This window comes from Scyliorhinus canicula, chromosome 22 (assembly GCF_902713615.1).
Source record: "Scyliorhinus canicula chromosome 22, sScyCan1.1, whole genome shotgun sequence".
NCBI classification, from domain to species: Eukaryota; Metazoa; Chordata; class Chondrichthyes; order Carcharhiniformes; family Scyliorhinidae; genus Scyliorhinus; species Scyliorhinus canicula.
The window spans coordinates 3757321-3783794 of NC_052167.1; the positions used below are offsets into that span (position 1 = coordinate 3757321).

At 46.6% G+C, this 26474-nt stretch overlaps 1 protein-coding gene across 2 annotated transcripts in view; it reads right to left on the reverse strand.

The window, feature by feature from the left end:
- cdh23 (cadherin-related 23) overlaps positions 1–26474 on the reverse strand; it is a 285383-nt gene that overhangs the window by 39504 nt on the left and 219405 nt on the right. For both annotated transcript variants that reach the window (XM_038782950.1, XM_038782951.1), the window contains 11 exons: positions 25173–25382; positions 22814–22921; positions 21336–21438; positions 19676–19801; positions 17281–17484; positions 11191–11652; positions 10375–10491; positions 8267–8491; positions 7578–7747; positions 2291–2428; positions 821–940 (listed from right to left, as the gene is read on the reverse strand). In XM_038782950.1, the coding sequence (XP_038638878.1) occupies positions 821–940; positions 2291–2428; positions 7578–7747; positions 8267–8491; positions 10375–10491; positions 11191–11652; positions 17281–17484; positions 19676–19801; positions 21336–21438; positions 22814–22921; positions 25173–25382 (1983 nt within the window). The remainder of the gene's footprint in view (positions 1–820; positions 941–2290; positions 2429–7577; positions 7748–8266; positions 8492–10374; positions 10492–11190; positions 11653–17280; positions 17485–19675; positions 19802–21335; positions 21439–22813; positions 22922–25172; positions 25383–26474) is intronic.

Here is a 26474-nt window from a genome sequence, read left to right on the forward strand (position 1 = left end):
GGGAGAAAGCTCATTGATCTATGGAGGGAGAGATTAGAGATTATGTAGGGAGAGTGGAAGCTTGCAGAAGTTGGGATGTTGAGATGGGCACGCTGAGAGAAATGGTGCGTTGAAGAGGATTCAGGAGGGATTTACAGAGAGTTGGAATGCTGGGGCGAGAGGAGGATGAGAAAAAAGATAAGAGGCTCGAGGCGATTGCAACAAAGGGGTAGGTTGAAGTCATGGACCGAGGCCCGGGTGGTGTTGGGAACATGTGCAATGAACATTGCTATTGTTCTTAAAGTTGTTACTTTTTGTTACAATCTCTGACAGCTCTAACATATTCTTCCTCCCTTCACGAAAAGCCAAAGGACTCAAAACGTTAACTCCGTTTCTTTCCTAATAGATGCTACCTGACCTGCTAGGCTTTCCTATTGCAATGAATATCGCAACAGGAGGAGGATGCTCAGCTTGTTGAGCCTGTTCCGCTATTCAATTACATCAAGGATGATCTGTATCTTAATTGTTCTTTGACCCACGATAGACTCGCCGAATGAAGATTTTTAAATTTCAGTTTTGAATTTTCCAATTGTAACTCAACCTCAACGGTTTTGGGGATGGGGCAGGGTGGGGGGAGGTGTATGTGTGCGGAAAGAGTTCTGCGTTCAGAACCTTCCAAGGCCAAATGTATCCTTCCTCCATTGCGGTGCCCAAGTGGTAGTGATGGTAGAGGATTCCGAGTTAGAGGGTCAATATTTTTTGTGTAATAAACCCCCACTTGCAGATACACCAAGAGCTGAAAACAACTGGAATCACCTGACAGGAGGTGTGGAGGAGTTACCTGGACTGCATTCTCCCTGCGATTACTTGGATTATCACCTGGGTTGTCCTTGGCAACAGCCGTTAGTGTGTAATGATCTTTTCTCTCCCGATCAAGCGCAGCCAGAATGTAAATATCCCCCTTTATGTAGAAAAGGAGCACAAATAATTACCGTTGCATATTCAACAATCTTCACATTTTAACCATATCTCCCAGTCCCATTAGCACAATAGAATGTAACGCCTTTACGCATCATCGTCAACGTTGGCAGCTCAGCAACATGCAATTGGCTAATTGAAAAGTACTTCATTAAATTAATTATATCTTCTAAATTATTCATCGAATTTAAACACAAGTGTAGCTGCGCTGATCTTTAAATATGCGGGGTTTAAACACCCCGGGTTTTTGTGGAGAAACTGGGTCTGTTCTTCTTCCGGGGGGAGACGGTTAAGAAGTGATTTGATCAAAGTGTTCAAAATTATGAAGGACATTGATCGGGTGGACATAGAGAAATGTCTCCCGCTGGCAGGAGGGACTCAGTTTAAGGTGAGTGGTAAAAGAACCAGAGGCAAGATGATTTGAAAGGTTTTTGCTTGGTGTCTGGAATGTGTTGCCTGGAGGTGTAACGGGAGTCGATTCAACAATAACTTTCAAAGGTTAATTGCACAAATACTTGAATGGGGAGAAATTTAGCAGCGTTTGTTTTTGGGTGGGGTGTGGGGGGGGGGGGGGGGGGGGCGCAAGAGCAGCGGAATGGAACAAATTGGGTAGCTCTTTCCAACAGTTGACACGGAATGATGGGCTGAATGGCCTCTTTCAGTGCTGTGTAATTCCATAATCTCGGTACAGATACAACAGACATACAGTTTCAGGTTAAAGTTAGAAAAAAAATAAAGCTTAGTTAAAGGAATCATGAGCAACCTTTTGGAAATGTACATTTGGGATGTACGTCTGGCATGGGCAAATCCACATTTACTGCTCATCCCTAGATGCTCTGAGAAGATGGTGGTGGTCTTCCAGTTTATAGAGAGTGGTACCAGCAGAGTGGACCGCTTAAAGGGGAATAATGAGTCAACCTTGTACAGTGGGTGGTAAATGGTGTGTGTAGGCCAGACTAGGTACGGGTGGCAATTTCTATTTTCTGAATGACATTACTCAACCAGTTGGTGCGTTATTACAACCTGGCATTTTCCGTGGGTTCCTTATTCTGTTCCGAGCTGACAACTGGAATGGAGCACAAATACTGGCATGGATTGGTTGGGCTGAATGGCCTGTTTCCGTGCTGCATATTCTACCTAACTCTAAATCCTGGAACAGCACTGTGGACGTACTTTCATCATACGGATCGTATTGGTGCGAGAAGGCAGCTCGTTATCACCTTCTGAAGGGCAATTCGTTTCGGGCAGTAAAGACCAGTGGAGCCCATTTCCCCAGGATGAATATTTTTTTCTCAAAAGGATATTTGAAACTGCTTGATAAAATAGATCTTACCGTCGTGGGGTTGATTCCGAACCTGCCCTCTCCGTCCACAAGGCTGTATTCAATCTGCGAGAACCTGTCATTATCTGCGTCCTTGGCACTAACTTGGAGAATCACGGTGCCCAGGGACGTATCTTCGGGCACTGTCTTCTGCATCGCCATCCGATTAGAGAAAGATAAATTAATTAGCGTCATAAGAACATAAGGACTAGGAGCAGGAGTAGGCCATCTGGCCCCTCGAGCCTGCTCCACCATTCAATGAGATCATGGCTGATCTTTTGTGGACTCAGCTCCACTTTCCGGCCCGAACACCATAACCCTTAATCCCTTTATTCTTCAAAAAACTATCTATCTTTACCTTGAAAACATTTAATGAAGGAGCCTCAACTGCTTCACTGGGCAAGGAATTCCATAGATTCACAACCTTTTGGGTGAAGAAGTTCCTCCTAAACTCAGTCCTAAATCTACTTCCCCTTATTTTGAGGCTATGCCCCCTAGTTCTGCTTTCACCCGCCAGTGGAAACAACCTGCCCGCACCTATCCTATCTATTCCCTTCATAATTTTATATGTTTCTATAAGATCCCCCCGCATCCTTCTAAATTCCAACGAGTACAGTCCCAGTCTACTCAACCTCTCCTCGTAATCCAACCCCTTCAGCTCTGGGATTAACCGAGTGAATCTCCTCTGCACACCCTCCCGTGCGAGTATGTCCTTTCTCAAGTAAGGAGACCAAAACTGAACACAATACTCCAGGTGTGGCCTCACTAACACCTTATACAATTGCAGCATAACCTCCGTAGTCTTAAACTCCATCCCTCTAGCAATGAAGGACAAAATTCCATTTGCCTTCTTAATCACCTGCTGCACCTGTAAACCAACTTTCTGTGACTCAGGCACTAGCACACCCAGGTCTCTCTGCACAGCAGCATGCTTTAATATTTTATCATTTAAATAATAATCCCGTTTGCTGTTATTCCTACCAAAATGGATAACCTCACATTTGTCAACATTGTATTCCATCTGCCAGATCCTAGCCCATTCACTTAACCTATCCAAATCCCTCTGCAGACTTCCAGTATCCTCTGCACTTTTCGCTTTACCACTTATCTTAGTGTCATCTGCAAACTTGGACACATTGCCCTTGGTCCCCAACTCCAAATCATCTATGTAAATTGTGAACAATTGTGGGCCCAACACGGATCCCTGAGGGACACCACTAGCTACTGATTGCCAACCAGAGAAACACCCATTTATCCCAACTCTTTGCTTTCTATTAATTAACCAATCCTCTATCCATGCTACTACTTTACCCTTAATGCCATGCATCTTTATCTTATGCAGCAACCTTTTGTGTGGCACCTTGTAAAAGGCTTTCTGGAAATCCAGATATACCACATCTGTTGGCTCCCCGTTATCTACTGCACTGGTAATGTCCTCAAAAAATTCCACTAAATTAGTTAGGCACGACTTGCCCTTTATGAATCCATGCTGCGTCTGCCCAATGGGACAATTTCTATCCAGATGCCTCGCTATTTCTTCCTTGATGATTGATTCCAGCATCTTCCCTACTACTGAAGTTAAGCTCACTGGCCTATAATTACCCGCTCTCTGCCTACCTCCTTTTTTGAACAGTGGTGTCACGTTTGCTAATTTCCAATCCACCGGGACCATCCCAGAGTCTAGTGAATTTTGGTAAATTTTCACTCGAGCATTTGCAATTTCCCTAGCCATCTCTTTTAGCACTCTGGGATGCATTCCATCAGGGCCAGGAGACTTGTCTACCTTTAGCCCCATTAGCTTGCCCATCACTACCTCCTTACAATCCTCTCAAGGTCCTCACCTGTCATAGCCTCATTTCTATCAGTCGCTGGCATGTTATTTGTGTCTTCCACTGTGAAGACCGACCCAAAAAACCTGTTCAGTTCCTCAGCCATTTCCTCATCTCCCATTATTAAAACTCCCTTCTCATCCTCTAAAGGACCAATAAAGGACCTTAGCCACTCTTTTTTGTTTTATATATTTGTAGAAACTTTTACTGTCTGTTTTTATATTCTGAGCAAGTTTACTCTCATAATCTATCTTACTCTTCTTTATAGCTTTTTTAGTAGCTTTCTGTTGCCCCCTAAAGATTTCCCAGTCCTCTAGTCTCCCACTAATCTTTGCCACTTTGTATGCTTTTTCCTTCAATTTGATACTCTCCCTTATTTCCTCAGATATCTACGGTCGATTTTCCCTCTTTCTACTGTCCTTTCCCACGTGACAGCAGCACCTGTTTGCGAGGGAATAGTCAGAAACTAAGACGACCTGCAAAGGTCAACATCACTTTGCGACGTGGGTGACAGTAATGACTGATCTTGCATGCGGTATAGGGCGTACCAAGAGTGTACATTGAGCAACCACAGAGTGACTGATCCACTCTGACCTCAGTGGAAATCAACATTGGGAGAGATGGCTGCCAATTCACTGATACTGATCTTCCACCTCTGCACAAACTCAAGCTCTGCCCCCTCAGGAGTGCATTGTGGATAGCAGGTAGTTTTATGTTGCCGATGGCCAATGCTGAAGTTGGCAGCTCACAGTGCATCATCCTTGGGATAGAGAGCATGTCGGATTTTGGATTTTCCCGGATTTTGGTGGAACGAGCAGGAAGCTCTTTGTTCATAGAATTCCCACCACCACCACAACTCCGCCACGGACCGCCCCCCGGGGAGCGGCTGGCTTTCTGGATGGTGAGGGCTGCTGGGAAGGTTGGGACCAGTTCAGCGGCAGCGACGAGGCCATGGGCCACACACCCAGCGGTACATTACAGGAAGAGGCTGGTGTAAACTGTGCGGATCTGCACGGTAGCACAGTGGTTAGCACTGCTGCCTCAGAGCACCAGGGACCCGGGTTCGATTCTGATCTCGGGTGACTGTCTGTGTGGAGTCTGCACGGGTTTCCTCCGGGTGCTCCGGTTTCCTCCCACAGTCTAAAGATGTACACGTTAGGTGGATTGGCCGTGCTAAACTTTCCCCTTGGTGTCCAAGGATGGGAGGGGATACTGGGATAGGGAAGTAGTGGAATGGGCTGAGGTAGGGTGGTCTTTCAGAGGGTCAGTGCAGATTCGATGGGCTGAATGGCCTCCTTCTGCATTGTAGGGATTCTATGATCGGGGAGTGGAGCGAGGCCTGTGCGATGTGGCAGCAGGCCAGCCTGACTCGGGTAGCAGTGAAGAGATCGGAGAGCTGATCTAGCATTTCTACAAACACCAGTACCGAGCCAAGGAAGCCAACGACAAGGGAATCAGACCAGCTCCTCCTTTTCATGACTGACACAACAGGCTGCAGCTGGATTTAAATGTTGTTTTCCCCCAAGATGGCTCCGGAGCGTTGCGACTCGCTGCGAGCTCTCTCCTACAGACACTTCCTACATCTTTGATAATCGTTATTATAGTATGTTCTATAATTATTAATGATTATAGTCTGTTCCATGTTTTCATGTCGGGAGCGATCTGCCAGAACAATACTTTTCACTGTATTCGGCACACCTGACAATAAATAAATCAAATCAGAAGGTTTTCCCCTTTTAAACAGGGTGAATGAGTTATAACTTTGGACAGCTCCGAGCAACAAATCAGTGAACAAATGCTGCCACCCAAATGTATTGTGCGCAATTTGGAGGGGGGAAGGGGTGATGAAGGGTTAATTCCCGAGCTTTTTGAATGCCTCAGGATGTCTAACCTCAGGATTGCTTAAGTTACATCCACCCAGCAGCAGGACGCAAGAACATTTTAAGCTCCAAATTTGAGAAAATAACATTTTCTGCTTCTCATATCTATCAGGAGTCTGGCCTCCCTTTACCTCTTGTGCTCGCTGATCTGTATAGCCCGCACAATGTGAGGTTCCTGTAGCTGTTTTAGCCCCATACCTCTTGCAGTCTGAGAATGATCTCTTGTTCCTGTGTTTAGTCTAGTCAGGGAGCAGTGCCCAGAACTCCTGACAGAATAATGTCTGATTTTCAGACAGCTGGGCTTTGGGTATTTGCCTGTATTCCATTTATTCAGCCTGCAGCCTAATCCCACTACTATATACATCTCTCGAAGACACTAGTATAATGCTAACCAGAAGAATATTGCAATACGTGTTTTTGCAGGCAGATATTGAGATAGTTTGGCCTGGTTGAAGGGTCTACAATTATGGGTCACAAGTCTCAGAATAAGAGGAAAGCTACTTGGGACAGAGATGAGGAGAATGTTTCACTCTCACCCCTATCCTAGACAGACTGGATGTTTAGTCATGGATATATTCGAGACTGAGATACGGATAGGGTGGGATTGTGAGCGGAGGTCGAAGTACCATCATGATCTTACTGGACAGATTTGGGGGGGCCACGTGACCCACCCCTGCTCCCATTGGGTGCAATTTACCAGCTGCGTCCCGCCGGAATTGGGACCGGACGCGGTTGTTAGATCACAGGAGATCCCAGGCCTCTCCTGGGATTCCCGATGGTCGTTACGCCTCATGAGATGTAACCAGACGTCGTAATCTGCTTAAATGCCCACTTAACCGTGTCGACCCTGGATCGAACGGCCCCCCGGCATCTACCAGTCTCGCCGAGGAGATCCCAGCCGGGCGCCGTTGAGCACAGGTCCCCACAAACAGGGACTAGGGTGCCCAGGTGGCATTGAGAGGTTGGCAGGGGCACAGCCAGTGTGCCAGGTTGGCAATGCCAATTTTGCCCATGTCGGGGATTGGGCCCAGAGATGCCTCAGAGGGGCTCGAGGACCTCCCTTATAGGTGAGTCGGGGCACCAGGAAGGGATGTATTTAATAATACCACCAAGTGCAGCCTCGGTGGGGGGTAGGTCCCCGCTGGATGCCAAAATAGCAACAAAATGCCGTTAGTGCCGGGAATTACCCTGCAAATCCCACCCAGAACAGACTGATCTTTAAAAAATTAAATCACGCCCATTCCTTTTCTTTTTGTTCTTTCATGGGCATTACTGGCTGGGCAGCAACTGGATTGCTGTGAGTTACATGTAGGCCAGACCGGGTAAGGACGGCAGATTTCTTTCCCTAAAGGACAGTAGTGCACCAGATGGGGTTTTGAGATAATCGCCAATGGCCATCGTTCGACTTTTAATTTTTAATTTATTCACCTTTGGCCATCTGCTGCGGTGAGATTCGAACTCCGGTTCCCAGAGCATTCTCCAGGTCTTCGGATTACCAGTCAAATGGGAATACCACCACGCCACTGCCTCTCCCTGACACATGGCAATTAAACATGAGTTACATGCTGCTTACAGCAATTACACAGTTACCTGATAGGAAGTCTCCACAAAAACAGGATTGTTGTCATTGACGTCCACAATCTGTAAATAGACCGGAACCTCTACAGATCGAGGTGGAGATCCATGATCCACCGCCCGCACTGTGAAATTCAGCCACTGGACCTCTTCGTAATCCACCGTCCTGCTTGCAACTATTTTCCCTGCCGGGAGAAGTGGGAAAAAAAGGGTTTTTTTTTGGGGGGGGGGGGGGGGGGGGGGGGGGGGGAGAGAAGAAAGTGTGTGGAGAGTATTAAAGATAATTGCTCACATCACATCCGCTCTGCAATGTATCAACCCCCATCTGGGACTTTAACCAGAAGTTTGCAGGCTATTTCTGATCTGAATCACCGTAAACTTTGACACAGTCACTGAAAATACCGATGCACTTCATGTATCCGAATTATTGAGGACGCAAAGTTCAGTACTTCTGAAAAAGGGACATGCTGTCGAAGCTTTTCATTTTGCACTTATCAGAACAGATGCAAGAGTACCAAATTTCAAAGGGAGCAAATCAGGTGGCAGTGAATAGTGTTGATGAGAGCTAGAAATTACATGGGAACATTGATAGATGAAGTGAGTTGGAAAAACTGTGCAGATGATGTTCAATGATGGGAAGTGTGTTGTGATGTACTCTGGACCCAAGATTGATTTATTTTCAAAATTCTCCCCCCAATGTTCACCTGCTGCAGGATCCTCCAGTCTGATGTATTCCCCAAGAGGAAGATTCAGGAGTTCATAGTTGATCAGTCCATTGGGGCCTTTATCAGGATCCACAGCCGATACCGAGAGCAGTGTTGTACCAGCTGTTGCTCCTTCCAGAATCCTCTCCATGAAAATATTCACCCCAAACGGTCTGAACCGGGGAGGATTGTCATTCACATCCAGGACATTTACCGTTAGCTTTGCTGAAATAGGCCAAATAAATAGATGGATTTAATATGAGTGGAGTTGAGATGGAGCAGCCATGATCTTGATTGGATCCATGATTGGATAGGATGCCAATGGCCTACTCCTGCTCATGTCTGATGTTCTCCTGTTCTGACCGTACCACCACCCTCCCCTCATAGTTAAGTTTAATGTAACAACCTTCTTGACGTCAGTTGTAAATTTGTTTTGCAACTGTACAGAACTAACATATAGTTCTTAAATAATCACAGGGTTATCCTCTTTTCAATCCTTCCTGAACATGCATTTTAATGATCGATTGCACTATGATGGCATAATGGCAACACCGCTGGACTAGTAATCCAGAGACCCAGGATAATTCACTGGCAACACAGGTTCAAACCCCACCATGGCAACTGGTGGTATTTAAATTCAATGAATAAATCTGGAATTGTAAAGCTGGTCTCAGTAATGGTGCCGGACTTAATGGATTATCGTCAACTGGTGCAAAAACCCATCTGGTTAGGGAAGGAAATCTGCCCTTCTTACCTGGTCTGGCCTACATGTGATCCTAGACATGTTGTTAACTCTTAACTGCCCATTAAAATGGCCTGACCAAACCACTCAGTTCAAGGGCAATTAGGGATGGGCAACAAATGCTGGTCTCACTAGCGACGCCCACATACAATGAAAGAATTTTTTTAAAACCGTGATTAACTTCCTGACGTCAACTCTAATTTTGCCTTGTACCAGTTGGCGTTTGTGCCCCTTTGTCCCCTTGTGACGATAAATCTCCAATATATCTTTCCGATAGCCTCCACCATTTTATCTACTTCTCTGGGATTTGATTCCCTCTCTCACATCTTGAATGTACTAGATTTGGTTCTGTGCTATTCAAGAAACTGGAGGGAACCTTGTTCGCATGTTTCAGTATCAAAGATACCAGCATAACCAGGTTAAATTGGAATGGAATTAAATAACGAAACAGCTGTTGGCATACAGACAGACTAGCACCACATGTTCCGAGGTGATCAGTCTTATTGGACCTTGCCTCAGTCGCTCCTGTTTTGCTCCAGGAACATTTCCCCTCATTCTGGCTCACAGACTTTGAAAAGGATTTGCTGTCAATATTGTCGCTCGTCTAACAGCTATAGCAGCAGGTAATTCTAATCCTCTCCCCGTGATAACACACCTCAATAAAACTACTTATAAAGAACAAGATAACAGGAATGCTTAGCTCCCTCTTCGATGACGAGCAGGAATATAATAATAATAATCTTTATTGTCACAAGTAGGCTTACATTAACACTGCAGTGAAGTTACTGTGAAAATCCCCTAGTCGCCACATTCCGGCGCCTGTTCGGGTACACAGAGGGAGAATTCAGAATGTCCAATTCACCTAACAAGCAAGTCTTTCAGCACTTGTGGGAGGAAACCGGAGCACCCGGAGGAAACCCACACAGACACGGGGAGAACGTGCAGTCTCCGCACAGACAGTGACCCAAGCCGGGAATCGATCCCGGGACCCTGGCGCTGTGAAGCAACAGTGTTAAGCACTGTGCCACCGTGTTGCCCATAATGCTCTGCCATTAACATTATTGATGTGGGGACGCCACCATTGGGGGTTGGCGCAGTAAGAAGTCTCACAGCTAAAGTCCAACAGGTTTGTTTGGAATCACTAGCTTTCGGAGAGCAGCTCCTTCCTCAGGTGAGTCAATTAACATCATTATAATTGATCTTCGACTTCAAATCTACTTTCCTACCCACTCCTATCCCTCGATTCCCCAAGAGATCAAAAACCAGCCTATCTGAACAGAAATAAAGGACTTCCGACATGAAGTCTTCTGACATGAACTGCGCTGTTCCGGACTGACTATGTATACATCAAGTTGGAAAATCTTACCATTGGGAATGCTGACAGACTGACTGATTACATCACTGGCATTGTCGTGAACGGATATGGTAAGTTCGTAAGTCGCTACCAGCTCCCTATTCAAAGGGGTTCTTATAAACACGGCACCTAGACAAAAAAAAAGTGTTAGTGGAATAAATGTTCTCCGTGTATCGAGTGAAGTCTTGAATCCCTGAAAGCTGCACAGTGACGGTCCTTATTCTTTCCTTCCTGGGAGGGGTGCATGGGCCAATTTACAATGAAACACACTGTGCCGAGGCACAGGGCTCAAATCAACAGCTGCCCCTCTGCTGCCCCCTCCCTGTTGTACCCTGGGGTGCGTAGCAACATGGCCAGATGGGCATCCAATCAGAGGAGGATGACTCCTTGCATTTAGAGCCTATCAGCAACAAATGCAGAGCAAAATCAGACTTTGATTGGACGAGAAAGCGGGAGGGTAATTAACGGTCGGTAGCAGGCACGCAAAACTACGAGGCAAGGGGGAGGTTCGGTGTCCGCCCACAACAAGGACAAAGTGTGGGAATGCAGAGGTTTCCCCTCCCACTCCCCCAACATACCCCATCGGCAGGAAGGACTGGGGTGTTCCATAGAATCCCTACTGTGCGGAAGGAAGCCATTCAGCCCATCAAGACTGCACCCTACCCAGGCTTCCACGCCCCCACCTTAACCCCCAGAACCCTACCTAACCTGCAGATCTTTGAACTGGGGCACCAGAGCTGGCGTTCAAGGGCAAAGACTTTTCTTCAGCGCCACCAGACCAGCGGAGTATTTCCAGCATTTTCCATGGTTGTTCCTTGCCACGCTTACCTGTTTGGAAATTGATGTCAAAAGCCCTTTGCTGTTCCTGCACCTCTTCATCGGTGTCATCCTTAGCGACAAGCTCAATGATATAATACTCCAGTTGGGGTCGCAGATCCCGATCTGTGGCTGTAATGTTTGCTATGATCGTACCAATTGTCACTGACTCACTGATGCTTACAGTCTGGACGGGGTTAATGAACTCGGGGCGGCAATCATTGATGTCATCGATTACAATATTCACCGTGGCGCTCGCCGACAACGAAGGGGTACCGCGGTCTATCGCTACGACAATGAGTGTGTAGGAGCCCCTTTCCTCTCGGTCTACTGTTACACCATTGGCCACTTTAATAACTCCACTGCGAGGATCAATGATAAACTTGTCCTGGGCGCCTCCCTCTATCCGGTACCTCAGTTGCTGGTTGACACCAATATCTGCATCTGTGGCTGTTATCTGACCAACACTAAAACCTACAACACAAGAAAACACAGCAACCATCAATCACATTCAGATTAAGGAAAATATTAATTTTCTCACAGAACAAGTGGGTGCTTTGCGTTTGGATTTCTACCAGAGAATGCAATTCTTTTATTGCCTTTCAAACCAACAGAACCAATCCAATGGAAGCCCCTAATTCTGGTTCATGTACGAATAACTGTCCGGTGACGTGTCCTGCACATGTAGCCAAATGCCTTGGGGACATGGAACGTGGATTGGACAGTTAGCCGCTCACATGCTTAAAGCTGTCCTGTAACAAGGAGGTTCTGAGCAAAGATCCCCCCACCCACCTCCGCTGAAACGAGAAGGTTCTCCCGTGATGAGAGGCTGAGTAAATCGGGTTTAGATTCTCTGGGGTTTAGAAGAATGAGAGGCGACTCTGAAGGGGCTCGATAGGCTGGACACAGAGATTGTCCCCGCTGGTCGGGAATCTAAAGCACGGGATCACCGTCTCAGGATAAGGGGGGGGGGGATGATCTAGGACTGAAACGAGGAGAATTTATTTCAAAGGGTTGTGAATCTTTGGAATTCCCGACCCCAGAAAGCGATGGGACAGTTGCATCATTGAACACATTTCCTCACTGGCTGACGATGGGGCCCGACTCCGAGCGTGAATTTCTGCCACGTGTGACTGAACAGGCCAATTATCGACCTGCATGAATTCACACATTTAGGGCTGAGCTAGTCAGAATTTTGGTCTCTCGGGGAATCGAGGGATACGGGGAGCCAGTGGGAGAGTGGAGTTGAAACTCAAGATTAGCCATGATTGAACTGGACGGTGGAGCAGGCGCGTCGGTCCACATGTCCACCTGTGAAAAGGCAAAGGAGAAAATTTAAGCAGAGTCAATGGAGCCCCGCTCCCCTATTTCCCATTGGCTTGTTTCAAAAGGAAAAGGCTGGGAGTCCTCATAACGTTTCAGCCAGTGATGCTGAAGAGCACAGGGAGATTGAGGAAAGAGTGTTTGAAGGGGATTTGCGGGTGGTAGTGCAGAGCAATTCTATCCAATTGTGGAGGAATTCAGGAGCCGAGAGTCACCATTCGGAGGGATTTGCCTGGGCAGTGAATGTAAGCAGGGTAAGAGGGGGACATTGATATTGTTTCCAATCAGGAAACCCTGGCCATATATTCCCATCAGCCGAGGGATATTGGAAGTTGACTGTACCTTTGCTCATAACAATGCAGACCACATCAGCAGACTGACAAAGCTTCCCGGTCTGGCTCACTCTCTGCTACAGCTAGGCCACTCAAATGTCAACAGTGTTGAAAATAATATTCACTTATGTTTTGGGTGAGGAGTGTGGTTTGCATAAGCTAAGGCCGTCTTGCAACACTAAACTGGATGACACTTCCACGTCTTAGACATTGACCGACCACAGTTGCACGTTTTCTTTTTAAAGCTTCAGAGGAAACGACACTGATCTTAAGACAGATGAGAATTCTACAGTAATAATACCCTGAGCCTGGTGTCAGCGAACATGGGTTCTGCTACTTTGCTTCCCTCCACATGAGCAATGCTCAAAAAGAAAATACAACATAAGAATTAGGAGCAGTAACAGCCCCTCGAGCCTGCTCCGCCATTCAATCAGATCATGGCTGATCTCTTTCTGGTGTCAAATCCACCTGCCTACCTGTTCCTCATATCACTTTAACCTTTTAAAAAAAATCAGAAATATATCTCCTTCTTGAACCCATTTAATGATTCACATTTCACCGCACTATGGGGCAGCAAGTTCCACAAATTCACCACCTTCTATGAGAAGTAGTTCCTCCTCATCTCAGTTCTAAATCTACTGCCGCTCAACCTCTATCTGTGACCTCTCGTTGCAGATTACCGCACAAGGGGGAACATTTGGTCTGCGTTTACTTTATCAATCCCTTTTAGTATTTTATACACCTCGATCAGATCCCCTCTCATCCTTCTAAACTCCAGCAGGTATAAACCCAACCTGTTTAATCTCTCCTCATACGTCAGCCCTTTCATCCCTGGAATCAATGTCTCCACTTTTGGTGGCAAAAGTACTTCCTGGTGACATCTAACATTGACAGATTGTAACTCAACAACTCTCAGCAGTGTACTGTTGTCTGAATCTGAAATGTCCTCAATTGTTGTGACCTCTGTTTCAGACTCCCGATTCTCCCGAATTATAGGCCATAGCAGAATGATTATCACTGGGAGCCAGGTTGAGAATTTCCAAGTTAACTTTATGCGAACAGGGCAGGAGCTCCACTATTCAATAAGATCATGGCTGATTGGATTGCGGCCTGGATTCTACATTCCGCTTACTCCCGATAACCTTCGACACCCTTGTCGATCAGGAATCTTTCGACCTCTGCCTTAAAAAGGATTCACTGACCCTGTCTCCACCGCTCTCTGAGGAAGAGTGTTCCGAAGATGCCTGGCCCCCAGAGAAAACATTTCTTCCCATCTCCGTCTTAAATGGGAGACCCCACATTTGTGTCCCCTTGTTCTAGTCTCTCCCACAAGGGGAGGCATCGTTTAGCATCCACCCTGTCAAGTCCCCTCAGGATCTTATATGATTCAGTAAGATCACCTCTCCACCTTCTAAATGCCAGTGGGTACAGGCCCAGCCTGACAAACCTTTCCTCCATCCCAGGCATCAGGCGAGCGAATCTTCTCTGTACTGCTTCTAGTGTTTATATATCCTTTCTTAAATAAGGAGATCAAAAGTCCCCCAGATGTGATCTCACCAATGCCCTATACAACTAGAGCAAAACGTCCCTGTGTTTGTATTTAACTCCCCTAATTTGCCTATTTGCAGACTAATATTTTGTGATTCATGTACCAGGACACCCAGATCCCTCTGTACCTCAGAGGTCTGCCAATCTCTCTCTCCATTTCGATGTGCTGCCTTTCTATTCTTCCTGCCAAAGTGGACAAGTTCACATTTTCCCACACAGTATTCCGTCTGCCAAATCCCTGGCCATTCACTTAACCAATCTGTACCTTTTTGCAGACTCCTTTGGCAATATCCTCCACTGGCTCTCGCCAGCAGGCTCCTCTGGGCCTGCTGACCACCCCCCACCCCACCAGAAATATTTGTGAATCAAGAAGTGAAAGGGAGGGAGGAACTTCAAACAATTGCAATCACCAGCGAAAGGATACTGAGAAAATTATTGGAAATGAAAAGCTGACAAGTCCCCAGGTCCTGATGGACTTCATCCTCGGAGCTTAAAAGAAGTGGTTGCTGAGATAGTGGATGCATTGGTTTTAATTTTCCAAAATTCCCAAATTCTGGAAAGGCCTCATCAGATTGGAAAATAGAAAATGTGACTCCTCCATTCACAGGAGGAGAGGGCAATGCACATATCAGGTACAGATTTCAGCCAGTTCCTTTGTGCCATCTTCATATTTGTGAGAACTGAAAATCCAACCTTGCACACGTAGGCCATCGTGAAGGGCAACCAAACACTTGTTTTACTCAGCACTGGATACTCCTGGGAGATGCCACTCAAGAATGCTGACAGCCTCGTGGGCTGTTGGCGTGTTTTTAATGTGCTGTCACAGGTACAGCAGCTTAGTCTTTTCATTTGGAGTCAACTGTAAGCTAATAACCTCAACCTCAAAAGAAACTTTTCACCCACCACTTTGCTTTCAAAATCTGAAACTTCCCTCTCATTTGCCAGTACTTCCCTGCCTATAACACACATGGGTGTTTGCTTCCTCATTTGCACTGGTGCAATTGACAAAACCATACCTCTAGAAATCATCTTTGTACTGTTTTATTCCCGAGTTAAGTTTGTTCTTTGTAGGCTGTTAAGCAGAGGTCCTGGAGCTCTGAACAGAGCTACCATTAGCACTGCTGTCCAGCTGTGGATTCCCCTGTGCAGCTCCCTCCATCACATTCAGATGCCAGATCCTGGCCAGTAGGTACATTGCCTATTTGTGTCTCTGGCCGTCCCTTATTTGCAAGAAAATGATTAATTTTCATAGTCCTCTTTCCCCGCTTGCCAGCAGCTAGAAAATGGAAGAAGCTCTCCTCTGAGATTCGGCGTCAAAAGTGCGTGTATAGAGGGTGTTCGATGTCAAGTGTACGTGCGGGGCGCGCTGACCTGCTCACTGCTGTCGCCTATGATCGGAAGACTGCACAGTCTCATTTTCTTCTCGTTTTAAAGGTGGGAGTGGCCGCCATTCTCAATTTAAATGCTGGTCGTGGCTGTTTGGGCATTTCTCCCACGATCGGGCCAATGCGGGAACGTCGTGGCCGATCGCTCCACGACCCACTCGACATCCCCGGGACCCACCCGCGAATTGCGACCCACACTATGACTTGCGGGCCAAAACTCACTTTACTTACGCTTATCCTTTTTGAATCCCTGGAGAAACTCTAACAATCTGGTTTTATGTTTCTAGCTCACTTTCTCTCACACTCTAATTTCTCCCTCCTTATTAATGGTTTAGCCATTCTTTGCTGTTCTTTTTATTCTGTACAATCTTCTGACCTCCCATTCAACAGAATCATAGACTGTTTACGGCAGAGAAAGAGGCCACTCAGCCCATCGTATTCACACTGGCTGCCGAAAACCAGCCAGCCAGCCTAATCCTACTTTCCACCATTTGATCCAGGTTGGGGAAATTTGAGGTGGAAATACAGACACCTCTTAAACTAGTTGAGTGTTTCTGCCTCTTTCAAGCTGAGAGTTCCAGACCTCCATGACCCTTTGGGTGGAAAGGCTTTTCCTCACCTCTCCTAGATCGGGGAAAGCCTCTCCTCTGTGTGGTGCTAGAACGGGCTGCTCTGACAAACTGTCCCAAAAACACCTCATTAACTCATCCAGGCTCCCTTTGCCATGGAGATATCTTTTATCTATTTGTGGGAAATTCCAGTTCCCTCATGTCGCAGACCCCTTAGTCACCAAAATCTTCAGCAAGGAGATTTTAAAAGAATGATGCTATGTAACGCCCCAAGGAGGAGGGATGCACCATTTTTGAGCTCATACCATGGACTTTGCAATCCGTCAGAGACGAGTATTCGGTAGGTTAATCCATGATTACAAGTGGCACCGTTTAAATCAGCGAGAAAGATTAGAAACATCACATTTGAACAGAAAATAGATAAATGACAGACGAAAGAATGGGGAACGGGAGGGTGGCACCCATGTTGTGAAACATCTGTAGTCTTCCAGTTTGCTAGTAGCACCAAAGAAAAGTGCCAGAACTCAAGGAAATTTCTTTTTTTTAAAAATAAATTTAGAGTACCCAATAATTTTTTTCCAATTAAGGGGCAATTTAGCGTGGCCAATCCATCTACCTTGCACATCTTTGGGTTGTGGGGGTGAGACCCACGCAGACACGGGGAGAATGTGCAAACTCCACACGGACAGTGACCTGGGACTGGGATCGAACCCGGGTCCTCAGCGCCGTGAGGCGGCAGTGCTAACCACTGCGCCAATGTGCCACCCCACAAAGGAATTTCTGAGGTTTTATCCATTGCCCCATGGGGAGAACACACTGAATGTGGGCGATTTCAGGCTCCCCAAATTGTTGCTTCTAAGTTATCGGACACTTAGCAACCAGCCAGCTTCAGATTAGGAGTTAACAGATCATTGACATTTACAACCCTATAATAACGTATTTCACCTGAGGCACTGTTTTCCCAAATGTGGACTGTCATTGAAGGAGGGCTGAAGACTGGCATGTTGTCATTTTGATCCAAGACTGTTACTACAAGCGCAGCGACACTCTTCAATTGGCCTATATCTTCTGCTATCAAGTTAAACTCCAGGCTTGTGTTGGGTAATGACTCCCTGTCAATGCTTTCTCCTGGTGCCACAGAAATAATCCCTGGAAAATATTTAGAAGGACAAAAGTCAACAACTGCATTAATTAAAACGATCACATCATTGCTGAGAGCTAAGATAGTCACGGAATATCTGAGCAAATCCTAGAGGCAAAACGTAAATACTCACTTACCCGGCTTACTCACTCTTCCAACTTCTTCCATCGGGCAGGAGATACAAAAGTCTGAGAACACGCACAAACGGGCTCAAAAACAGCTTCTTCCCCGCTGTTACCAGACTCCTAAACAACCCTCTTATGGACTGACTTCATTACACTACACCCTGTATGCTTCATCCGATGCCGGTGCTTATGTAGTTACATTGTATACCTTGTGTTGCCCTATTATGTATTTTCTTTTATTCGCTTTTCTTTTCATGTACTAAATGATCTGTTGAGCTTTTCGCAGAAAAATACTTTTCACTGTACCTCGGTGCAAGTGACAATAAACAAAAATCCAATAAATTTTACTTCCAAAAGTGCAATGAACAAACTTCTTTAATTAGAAAGATTTTATGCCAACTTAGCTATTTCCTCACTAAGACAAGTATAGATGCACTAGCTGATTCATCCGTGGACTTAATGCTTCTCTAAAATCCTACCTTTTGAACTAAGAGTATTTTGGCATCCTTCCCATTCAAAGTATTTTTCAGTCTGTGTGGGGAAGAAAAGTGCTGACTATGCTCATCCTCAACTTGCCTTTGTACAGGTTGGAGCTACATACAATAGTCGACAGCTTTGGACTTGTTTAGTACCCTGGTATTGTTGAACCTTGCATTAGTTTCTTTTCCAAGGATAAAGTTTATTTTTAAACCTCTCCAACCCTTCCTGACTCACATCCCTGACGATTTCTCTTCACTGGGCTGTCTTAGACTTTTCCTATTTGAAGATCAATCAAATTTAACTATTCCTTTTTTGATGCAATATTTGTGGCTCATTACATTTAGATTTGTCACGTGTGCCGAGGCACAGTTAAGTATTGTTCTGCGTACAGTCCAGACTGATCGTTCCATACATGAAAAACACCGGACAAATGATAAATACACATTGTAAATAAATAAACATAGATATCGGGTGAAGCATACCGAGTGCGGTGCTACTCAGTAGAGAAGATGCATAGAGAGATCAGTTCAGACCATATGAGATCCATTCTGTAGCCTGGTAACAGCGGGGAAGAAGCTGTTTTTGAGTCAGTTTGTGCACATGGAGACTTTTGTATCTCCTGCCCGATGGAAGAAGTTGGAAGAAAGAATAAACCGGGTGGGAGGGGTCTTTGATTGTGCTGTCCACTTTCCCCAGGCAGTGGGAGGTGTAGACAGAGTCAATGGATGGGAGGCAGGTTCGTGTGATGGACTGGGCTGTGTTCACGACTCTCTGTAGTTTCTTGCAGTCTTGGGCCGAGCAGTTGCCATACCAGGCTGTGTTGCAGCCAGATAGGATGCTTTCTATGGTACATCTATAAAAATTGGTAAGAGTCATTGTGCACATGGAGAATTTCCTTAATTTCTTGAGAAAGTATAGGCGCTATTGTGCTTTCTTGGTCGTAGTGTCGATGTGGGTGGACCAGGACAGATTGCTGATGATGTTTACACCTAGAAAGCTGTCAAATATCTTCACCTCAGAACCACTGATACAGACAGGCATGGGATAGCAAAGTAGCCATCGTCCCAGACGACCATAGGCTGCTTTCCCCTTTGAGGGGGGAGAGCTGACCGGTGGTGATTTAACCTGAGGGTCACCACACCTCAGACAAGGGACAAGGTTGAGAAGGTGGGGCCGGCACAGAGGGTTAGCACTGCTGGCTCACGGTGCCGAGGTCCCAGGTTCAATCCCGGCTCTGGGTCACTGTCCGTGTGGAGTTTGCGCATTCTCCACGTGTTTATGTGGGTGTCGCCCCCACAGCCCAAAAATGTGCAGGCTAGGTGGATTGGCCACGCTAAATTGCCCCTTAATTGGAAAACATTAATTAGGTACTCTAAATTTTAAAAAAAGATAAGGCGGGCCAACTGAGCTGTTGCCTGGCCATTCATCTCATTGCTGTCTGTAAGCAAACTGACTGCAACTTCTGTCCGTTCAACGGGCATCAGAATAATTTGGTGTCTGTGAAACGCTCGAGGACGTTCCTCCAGGATGTGCTAAGGCAATGGAATAAAAATCTTTCTTTCTCTCTCTGTATGACAGAAGGGAAATAACTCACCAGTGCTCCTGTCTACAGTGAAAAGTTCAGTCCCGTTACCCTGCAATCGGTAACGGACCACAGCATTTGCTCCTTCGTCATTATCGAATGCTAAAATGGGCCCATTTTTCACGGTTATCTGTGTGCCTAGAAATTAAACAATGAGGTGAGACGCTGTGGTTCTGGTCAGGGAAACATCAATCTTTAAACAATTACTGTACAGGGCTGAGATGAGGAGAAATTCCTTCGCTCAAAGGGTTGACAGTCTTTGGAATTCTCTACTCAGAGGGTTGTGGGTGCTCCTACGTTGAATAAATTTAAGGCTGGAGTCAACATTTTTTTTGTTTTTCAGAGTATCAAGGGAAATGGGGATCGTGCGGGGAAGCGGAGTTCAATCCAAGATCTGCCATGATCGTGTTGAATGGTTGATTAGGCTTGATGAACCATTTGGTCTAGTCTTGCTCCTATTTCTTTTGATATCATATCGGCGATTGTGGGAGCTTGCTGTGTACAGATTAGCTACAACATTTCCCACATTACAACAGTGAGTATACTTAAAAAAAGAGCTATTGTCTGTAAAATGATATGGGACCTCCCGAGGGCGTGCAAGCTGCCAAATAAATACAACTCTTTCAAGTAATTCTCCGGTAAAAATGAAACTGCTGGTTTCCGCTTGGGAGTTAGGACAATAGCAAAAGGAGGAGGCCATTCGTTGCTGCCTCACAGCACCAGGGTCCCAGGTTCGATTCTGGCTTGGGTCGCTGTCAGTGCGGAGTCTGCACTCTCTCTCCCTTGTCTGCGAGGGTTTCCTCCCACAATCAAAAGATGAGGTTAGGTGGATTCGCCAAACTAAATTGCCACTTAGTGTCCAAAGGTTAGGTGGGGTTACGGGGTTACAGCGATAGGATAGGTGAGTGGGCCTAGGCAGGCTGCTCTTTCGGAGGGTCGGTGCAGACTCGATGGGCCGCATGGCCTACTTCTGCACTGTAGCGATTCTATGATTCAGCCCGTTCAGTGAAATCTGGTTGATCTGTATACAAACTCACCTTATTGGCTCCATATTCCTTGACTCGCTAAAATGTATGGAACTCAGACTTCAAATGAAGATCTGAACTGGTATCATTAGTGGGGGAGAGTTCCAAACTTCTCCCACCGAGGTCCCAGAGGACCAAAGGCTGTCTCCCCTTTGACTGGTGGTGAGGGGCAAGGTTGAGAAGGCTGGGCCTTCAGGAGAAATGTCTGCCGTTGAATGAAGGTATGTTCCTGACTTCTCCCCTGAATGGTGAGCCTCTGATTTTAAGGCTATACACCCTCCAAAAGTGCAAAAGGCTTCTCTCTAACTATCCAGCAAATTCCTTTTTAAAATCCTAAAAACCACAATCCCAGATCCTAACAATGTCTCCATTTAAAAAGCACCTCATTAGCGGCCAAGCAGTTTGGGATACAGGGGCTGTGACAGGTGCTACAGAAATGCACACTGCTCTTTCTATCAATCAAATTACCCTTTAACCTTCCGTATTTCCTGGAATTTAAAAAAAAAAGATTCACGGGATGTGGGCAGCGCTGGCTAGGCCAGTATTTATTGCCCATCCCTAATGGTGGGCTGCCTTCTTGACCTGCAGGTGTAGGTAGATTGAAGATTCGGTCCAGTCCCACACTTTGCTTCTAACGACAGACCTACCTGGTTCCGGATTCTCGGTAATTTCAGCTCGATACGCCCTCTGGGTAAACATGGGCCTGTTGTCATTTTCATCCGAGATTGAGACAGTCAGTAAGTCTGAATCCTGGTAAGACAGAGACAATATTCTCAAACCATAACAGGTGAACATGAAGAGGCCAGGCCCCTCAGAACTCACTGAAGAGAAAGTCTCATGTCCTGTCCACTCCCTCACTGAGGGAGGTCTTGTGGCACAGTGGGTAGCAGCCATGTTTATTAAGGTAGAGGCCCGTGGTCCAAGTCCCAATTCAGTATCTGCTGACTACAGAAGGAGCATTCATGACGTGGTTCAAACCGGTTGCTAATCAGCCTGCTTACCCTCCCAGCATTAAGAGTGTATGAAGATACAAAACAAAAACGGCATCACTATTCCTTTATGATTGATTCCATCCACATCATTTTTTTTCTTTTGGCTCCTGTGGTTCCCAGTGCTCTGGAATTTCCTTCCTAAAGTCCCCTCTCCCGTCACACCCCTCCCTAATCTTCTGCCAGTTGCACAAACGAAACAATTCAGGAGAGAAACTTGTCGGTAAACAGATTGGAAGCTATGATTCCGAGGGGGTGAAGAATTTGGACAATTTGGACTCCATTCCGTTTCTGTTTGGGCAAAACACCCGATGCCTGAATGTGGGAGGGAGAAGGGAGGGTTTCTGATATTTACAAGGAACTCGTGGGGTCAGAGGAGACGCAGACCGAGGAGTTGAAACGCAAATGGGAAGAGGAGTTAGGAGGAGAGATAGAGGATGGTCTCTGGGCGGAGGCGTTGAGAAGAGTCGACGCGTCCACAACATGCACCAGGCTCAGCCTGATACAGTTCAAGGTCGTTCACCGGGCTCACATGACAGTGGCCCGGATGAGCAGGTTCATTAGGGTGGAAGACAGGTGCGCAAGGTGTGCGGGAGGGCCGGCTAACCCTGTCCACATGTTTTTGGACGTGTCCAAAGCTTAGCGGATTTTGGCAGGGGTTTGCGGAAGTCATGTCCTCGATGTTAAAAAGGGTGGCACCGAGTCCAGAGGTGGCGATTTTCGGTGTGTCGAATCCAGGAGGGGAAAGAGGCAGCCGTCTGGCCTTTGATTCCCTGGTAGCCCGGAGACGGATACTACAGGTATTAGCTTGACTCAAAGCCCCCGAAGTCGGAGACCTGGCAAACTGACATGGCTAGCTTTCTCTGTTTGGAGAAAATCATGGCTGGGGGCCTCCTTTCATCTGCGCCGGCCCCTGTACCCCTGCGCCATATTGCGTCGGGACAGGCACAGAGTAGGGAGCCACTGCGCATGCGCGGATCCCGTCGCTCCAGTGCCGTGCTGGCCCCCCGTAGAGGCCAGAATTGCTGATCCTGAGGCCGTGTTGACGCCATCGAGAAATGCGACGGCGTCAACACTTAGCCTCAGGATCACAGAATCCCGCCCACTGTGTCTGATAGTGTTTAAAAAATAATTACTCTTCGAGCATGGCGAGGGTTTTCTGGGTTGTCTTTGACTGTGATGGTGAGTGGATACTCAGCGCTCTCCTCCCTATCCAACGGTCTGTTGACATAGACGACACCAGTCTGTAACAAAAAGCACAGGAGGCGTCAATATGAGCAAGGAATCGCAAATAGTCAATTCAGATACCCACACAAGCCTAACCGCACTTCAGTGAAAACAATGTGTACAAATGGCAGATGCTATAGGCTGAGGCTTGCCGGGGTGTCTTTTACTTTAACAGAGTCAACACCAGCGATACTTCAGCAACAACTTGCATTTATATAGCAGCCTCAATGTCCCACAATGCTACAGAGATGCATAGCAAAGAAAAAACTGACCCTGACCCAAAAGGGGAGACATTGTGACAAGTCAAAAGACTATGTTTCAACGAACGTCTTCAGATCATAGGTTCAGAAGAAATAGAAACAGGAGTAAGCCATTTGGCCCATCGATCCTGCTCATCATTCAATAAATTATAGAAACATTGAAAATAGGAATAGGCCATTTGGCCCTTTGAACCAGCCCTGCAATTCAATATGATCATGGCTGATCCTCTATCTCAAGGCCATACTCCTCCATTCTCCCCATACCCCTCGACACCTTTTGATCTAGAAATCTATTTCCTTCTTAAATATATTTGATGATTTGGCCTTCACAGCTTTCTGTGGTAGAGAATTCCACAGGGTCATCACCCTTTGAGTGAATAAATTTCTCCCCACCTCAGTCCTAAATGACCTACCCCATATCCTGAGACTGTGACCCCTTGTTCGAGACATCCCCCCCCACCCATCCACAGCCAGAGGAAACAACATCCCTGCATCTGCCTGCTCAGCCCTGTAAGAATGTGATATGTTTAAATTAGATTCCCTCCCCCTCATTCTTCTAAATCCCAGCGAATACAGTCCCAGTCGACTCAATCTCTCCACATACGACAATCCTGCCACCACAGGAATCTGTCTGGTGAACTTTTGCTGCACTCCCTCTATGGCAAGCATATCCTTTCTTGGATAGAGACCAAAACTTCCCACAATATTCCAGGTGTGATCTCACCAAGGCCCTGTACAGCTGTATCCATTATAGTTGATCTGGATGTGGTCTCAACTCCACCTTCTTGCCCACACTTCCCTTCAGGCCAGTGAAACTTCTCTGAATTGCTTCCAATGCAATTATATCCCTTCTCAAGTTAGGAGACCGAATCAGTGGTTCCAGAAGGCGGCTCACCACCAGCCTCTCAAGGGCAATTAGGGATAGGCAGTACTCCAGGTATGCTCTCACCAATGCCCTGTACAACTAGAGTTGCCCATTTTTATACTCAATTCCCCTTCCAATAAAGGCCAACATTCCATTTGCCTTCCTAATCACTTCCTGTACCCATGTGTTAACCTTCTTGTGATTAATGTACAAGGACATCAAGATCGCTCACCATTCAACAGAATCTCTCCATTAAAATATATTCTGCTCTTCTCCTCTTCCAACGACCTCGCGTTCCCCCACATTATCCTCCTTCTGCCAAATCTTTGCTCTCTCACTTAACGTCTTTATCCCTTTGCAGATTCTTTGTATCTCCCTCGTAACTTATCTCCATATTGTCAGCAAGCCTGATTGCAATACAGTCCGTCACTTCATCCAGGTCACTAATGTAGACCGTAATACTGGAGGCCTTAGCATTGATTCCTGTGATATTCCACAATGTTATGGTTTGCAAATCTGAAAATGACCCATTTATCCCGACTCCCTATTTCCTGTTAGCTTCTCCCTCCGTGCCGAGGTATCACCTTGAACACCATGGGCGGTAATCCTGTGCAGGAAGCGTATTTGTGGCACCTTATCGAATGCCTTTTGGAAATCCAAAAACACTAACGTCAACTGGTTTCCACTTTATCCACATAAGCTTGCTACATCCCAAAAGAACTCAAATAAATTAGTCAAAAACCATTTCCCTTTCGGAAAACTATGCTGACTCTACCTGATTGTATTGTGATTTCCTAAATATCCACCTACTACCTCCTTAATAATGGAATCAGGAATTTTCCCAAAGGCAGATGTGGAGTCATTAGCCAGGGAGAGGTGTAGGAACTTAGGGCCTCGATGTGTAAGGATGTTAAAGGAATGCAGATGTCCAGGTGGGTTGTAGGGCTGGAGGAGGTCACGGAAATGGAGAGGGGTGAGTTCTGGAAGGATTTGAACATTTGGATAAGAATTTAATCTGCAATACTAAGATACGTAGGACATTGAGCACAGAGGGTGATGGGTCAATGAAACTTGGTTCTTCATGTACGTTTTATTCTTAATAGTAATCATGTCACACCCAGTTAGGCCAATAAATTACTTAACTGTTTCGTTGATGAAAAAGGCATTTTTTGTGTTTCCTGTGGTGATACTGAAGGTGAGGAGAGCGTTGCGGCCACTGTCTATATCGGTGGCCAGAACCCTGGCAATGCTTGTGGACACGGCTGTGTTTTCACTGATGGTGCAGTTCCTGGGCATGTCCTGGAGAACAGGGTCATTGTCGTTTATATCCAGGACACGCACTCCGACCAGTACCTGCGTAGAATAGAATCACAGAATCTTACAGCACAGGAAGAGCCCATTCAGCCTTCACATCTCTACCAGCTCTCTGAAAGGGTGATCCAATTTGTCTCACTCACCCCCTGCTCTTTCGTCCACAGTCCCGCTAGTTTCTCCACTTCAAGTACCTAACTTTAGAAAGTAACTATTGAGCCTGCTCCTTCCAGGCAGCACATCCCAGATCCTAACGATTAACTCGCTGTAAAACACTTTCTCCTCTTTTCAATTACCTGAAATCAGTATCCTCTGCTCACTCACCCTTCAGTCAGTGGAAATAATTTCTCCTCATTTACTCATCCAGGACCTTCCTGATTTTGAACAGCTGCCTTAATTTCCCCAAACCAGAGGCGGGTTTACAACGAGACACTCTCTGCCTGGATACGGGGCCCCGGCCAACGGGGAGGGGCCCCCTGTTGGACCCGGTAAGCGTCAGCTCGACGCGGCCAGAGTCGACAGTTAGCAGGGCATCCAATCAGAGGCTGATCGCTCTGCATTTGCTGCTGATAGGCTCAAACAAAAACAAACCAGCCCATCAGCAGCAAAAGCAGAAATCCGACTGATTGGCTGCAGGCGGGTGTGGGAGATCCTGGGTTTCCGCTGACGGCAGAGCAAAGCCCCCCCCCCCTCACCCCCACCCCACCCCGCCTGCCAACAAAAGGCACGCAACGCTGCCCTGAAAAACGAGGAGCCAAGCGCAACGTTTGCACCGCAGCACAGCTAACTCCCCCCCCCCCTCCAACAAGTGCATGACGATGTTCTGAAGCAAGGTAGGGGTGCAGTAGTCACGATGAAGACACAACGTTGGTGAGGCAGGCTGCCTTGAAGACTTGAAGATCACAGGCAAGTCAGATGAGTGAAAATGGGAGAGTTTGACAAGTGGAAGGGGGAGGGGAAGGAAGTGTGCATGAGGGGGTTAGGTTGCAGACTTTCAGGGAGGGAGTGTGTATGAGGTCCAAAGTTTCATGGAGGGCGGGTTTGTGATGGTGTTGCAGAGTCAGCGGGGAGGGAGAGATTGCAAGGCGGGGGGTGGGGGTGGGGGGTGAAGAGGAGAAATGGGCAGGAGAGTGA